The sequence below is a fragment of the Nicotiana sylvestris genome, chromosome 10 (assembly GCF_000393655.2).
Source record: "Nicotiana sylvestris chromosome 10, ASM39365v2, whole genome shotgun sequence".
NCBI classification, from domain to species: Eukaryota; Viridiplantae; Streptophyta; class Magnoliopsida; order Solanales; family Solanaceae; genus Nicotiana; species Nicotiana sylvestris.
The window spans coordinates 71,658,238-71,661,886 of record NC_091066.1 but is presented as its reverse complement, the minus strand read 5'-3'; the positions used below and the strand labels follow the sequence as shown (position 1 = coordinate 71,661,886).

General features: G+C 33.4%; 1 protein-coding gene across 1 annotated transcript; it reads left to right on the top strand.

Annotated features, from left to right (window-relative positions):
• The first annotated feature begins 2,576 nt into the window (after positions 1 to 2,576).
• LOC138879496 (uncharacterized) lies at positions 2,577 to 3,181 on the top strand. The gene is made up of 2 exons (XM_070159109.1): positions 2,577 to 2,976; positions 3,126 to 3,181. Exons 1-2 carry the CDS (start codon positions 2,577 to 2,579, stop codon positions 3,179 to 3,181), a joined length of 456 nt encoding a protein of 151 aa, XP_070015210.1.
• Positions 3,182 to 3,649: the final 468 nt, after the last annotated feature.

Below are 3,649 nucleotides of genomic sequence, written 5' to 3'. Positions count from 1 at the left end.
ATTTAGTATATATTTTGTATAGCGACACTTGAAAAATTAGATCAATGGGCTAAAATGCACTGATATGGTATATTGTTTTACAGTATATATAAGTTAAATAATGTGTAATCAGATACTCAGAAGCCCAAGTCTGCTTTACCACTGTTCTCTTCCAAATTCTAGGCCTCCCTATGGCCCAACTACTTGTTAGGTCGGGTTGAACGCTAGCTTAGTTGCAAATTAACCCGCTGTTGTGGGTGTCTAATGGGTAGGATGATATGGTTAAAATAGCACGGTCTAGACAGTTTTCGAACTGGTCATTCAAAAATAGCCAGCGTTTGCCAAGTTATTAATAAATAGCCATTATTTTGCTGGAACAGAGACCGGTTCAGCATAATATACTGGAGTTCAGTGCACCTGTATTTCCAGCATATTATGTTGGACCGGTATATTATACTGGAACTCCAGTATATTAGACTGGAGTTCCAGTATATATATTATGCTGGAGCATTTTTCTGGATTTTAAACAGTGTTTTCGTTCAAATTTATCTTTACATGAAAAGTGGCTAAATTTTGATTACTTTAGAAACTGTGGCTATTTTTAAATGATCACTTGTAAATTTGACTATTTTTGAATTTCTCCCGATGATATGATCTTAATAAGCCTGTTAACCAAGTTAAATCAATGAGGAAATTAACCCATTTGTTAGGCTCCCTCCATTACAGCGTCCTCCAGTTTGCCGAGTACACGTTTATGTTTATCACACCTGTCCATTTCCAGATCTAAGGGTTCAATATTTGTTTTGAGTAAAATCACCCCTTAAATCATGGTTAACTAAAAAAAACTTTCTGGATCAGTACCAATTTGGCAATAATAAATCAAACATCCCAAAAAATCACTAGAAAATGCTTTTGGTTGGAGAAAATATTTTCTTACCATTAAACGGAGCAAGGATGGTTTTGGGCTAGCCCTTGTAATTGATTTTGAGCTATTAATTTATGGTTTATTTTATGGCTATCTATTGTCATTAATTTTCCCCGGATGACTACAAATGAAGTTTTTTCTTTAAGGTCTGGGAAATTTTCGTTCCTATACTATATAGGAAATTATATTACCAAATATGTTCATAGTTTACATATTACCCTTCATGCTAATAGTATTTCTACAAAATATATACAATGCATTAAATAAGGAATCATTGTAGCTGTAGGATTCCTTATTTAGGTGCGCTAAAAAAGGGGAATTAAATATTTTTCCAGATCTTCCACAACGCAAATCACGCACAGTAATAATTATCGTCGGCTTCGCTACAAAATTTCCGTACTCTGTTTTTGCGATACACTCTGTTTCAATATTTTCTTTGATTTCACAAATCAAAAACGACCAAATCTTCCACAATTCTTCTGCAACAAACGCAATTATGGCGAAAATCCTAATTATGCTACAACTGAATGGGAATTGGGATAGCTATGGGAGATTTAGAGAATTTCAGGTCGATGACATTGTAGTCGATGAGGATGCGAGTTATAGTCTATTGATTTCTACAATAGCACAGCAATTACTGATTGATACATCTGAAAAAATTATAGAAATCAAATACATTGTCAACCAGCATTGTCCTCCAATGGAAATTAGGAACGATATGGGTGTTCGTGTATACATGGAGACGAAAAATGAAAACAAAAACTTAGGATCATATCCGCTATGTATAACTGTTCGCGATTTCAATATGGAATTGAGTATCACCAATAAGAACACAGTTGCAGGTGTGTGATGTTATTTTTTCTATGAAATTATGGTACAATGTCAATGAACTACACTTTATCTACATTTTATCTACAAATAAACTACATATATATCAGTATCGATTACAGAATATCTAAAAAAAATCTACATTTATTCTACAATAAAACTACATATAATTTGAAAAATTAATATGAAATACTGAATTTCAACCTTTCTACAAATTATCTACAAAATTTCTACTAACTGGTCATCACAGTATTTATATTTATTTTCATGCAGGTTCGTCTGGAATACTAAAGTTACTTGATATGTCAATATCTCCCGTTATAGAGGAATATGAAAGTATAATAATAACAGATAGTACACCAAGTTCTATTGAAGTAGGACAGGTATACCAAGACAAGGAAACAATTGCAACTGCAATGAAGCACTACTCTATCATGCACAAGTTTCAATTCAGGATTAAAAGATCTAGTTCTAAAAGGTATAAACATATGAATAGTCAAAGATTATTATTTTTTTAATTTTGTAGTTTATTTGTAATTTTTTACTTCTTCAGTTTATCCTTGTGATAATGTTTAACAGAATTGTAGTTGAATTGTAGTTATGTTGTATATAGGTTATTTAATGTGATCGTTGAAGCTAAAACAATTTTTTTAAATCTAAATTTTAAATCATTGTTTAAAATGTATTTATTTTATAGCTATTGGCTGATATGTGTTGGTGAAAATTGTACACGGGACTTCAAGGCAACTAGTATAAATGATTCTGCAATGTTCAAGGTCAGAAATTTTGACAGCACACATGCTCTTTAATGGACAATACATTCATACAACGCAAACCTACTGCCATGGCAGTTGGTAGCATGGTTATTCCAAAATATTCTGATCCTAAGATAATTTACACACCAAAAGACATACAATTTGATATGTTGTCTGAACACGGCGTGAATCTAACCTACATGCAAGCCTGGAGAGCAAAGGAAAAGGTTTTGCAGTTTTTGAGAGGTCATCCTGCTTACTCCTACAGCAAATTGCCTAGTTATTTGTATATCCTAGAGAAGACTTATCCGGGGTCTGTAGTTAAATTGAAGAAGACAGACGATGACTGCTTCTTGTATGTATTTGTTGCGATTTGTACGTCAATCAGTGGTTGGGAATATTGTAGGCCAGTTGTAATAGTTGATGTGACCTTTTTAAAGTCAGCATACAAGGGAATAATGCTAGCATCCAGTACAATGGATGCAACAGGTACTGAAGTTTTATTGTAGAAATATTGTAGTTTGTATGTTTTTTGTAGTACTTGTAGATTAATTGTAGAAAAATTGTAGTTTGTATATATATGTCTTCTTCTGCATTTTTCCCGCAACCAATTAATTGCTTCTTGCCACATAATGTAGGTACCATATTACCATTGGCATATGATTTTGTTGATTCAGAGAATGACGCATCATAGAAGTGATTTTTTGGGCAATTCAAACTCGCGTATGGTGAAAGACCAAATATGTGTGTTGTTTCGGATCAGAATGAGAGTATCTTGAAGACAACATCTATTGTTTATCCCAGCATGCTACATTATTCTTGCATGTGGCATATTTGGACAAATATACGGGCAAAGTTCAAGAAGGGACATCTTAAGTTAAGTGAATTATACTTTGCCACGGTACGGTCATACACCCTTGATGAATTTAATGAAAGGATGTCAAAGATTGAGGAGATTGACCCCCGTGTTAAAGCATACTTATACGATATTGGCTATCATAGATGGTCTCGAGTACATGCTACAGTGAATAGAACTTGGACTATGACATCAAACATTGCAGAGTCCTTGAATGTTGTAACAAAATATGTAAGAGAGCTGCTGATAGTAGAACTATTAGAGTATATGAGGACCCTGCTTGAACGTTGGAAGAAAGAAAAGTTA

Excerpts from the sequence above, each read along its gene's own strand:
- LOC138879496 (XM_070159109.1), top strand. The coding sequence starts at position 2,577 with ATGGCAGTTGGTAGCATGGTTATTCCAAAATATTCTGATCCTAAGATA. Across the intron at positions 2,977-3,125 it reads CAGTACAATGGATGCAACAG|GTACCATATTACCATTGGCA; the intron begins GTACTGAAGTTT and ends CACATAATGTAG.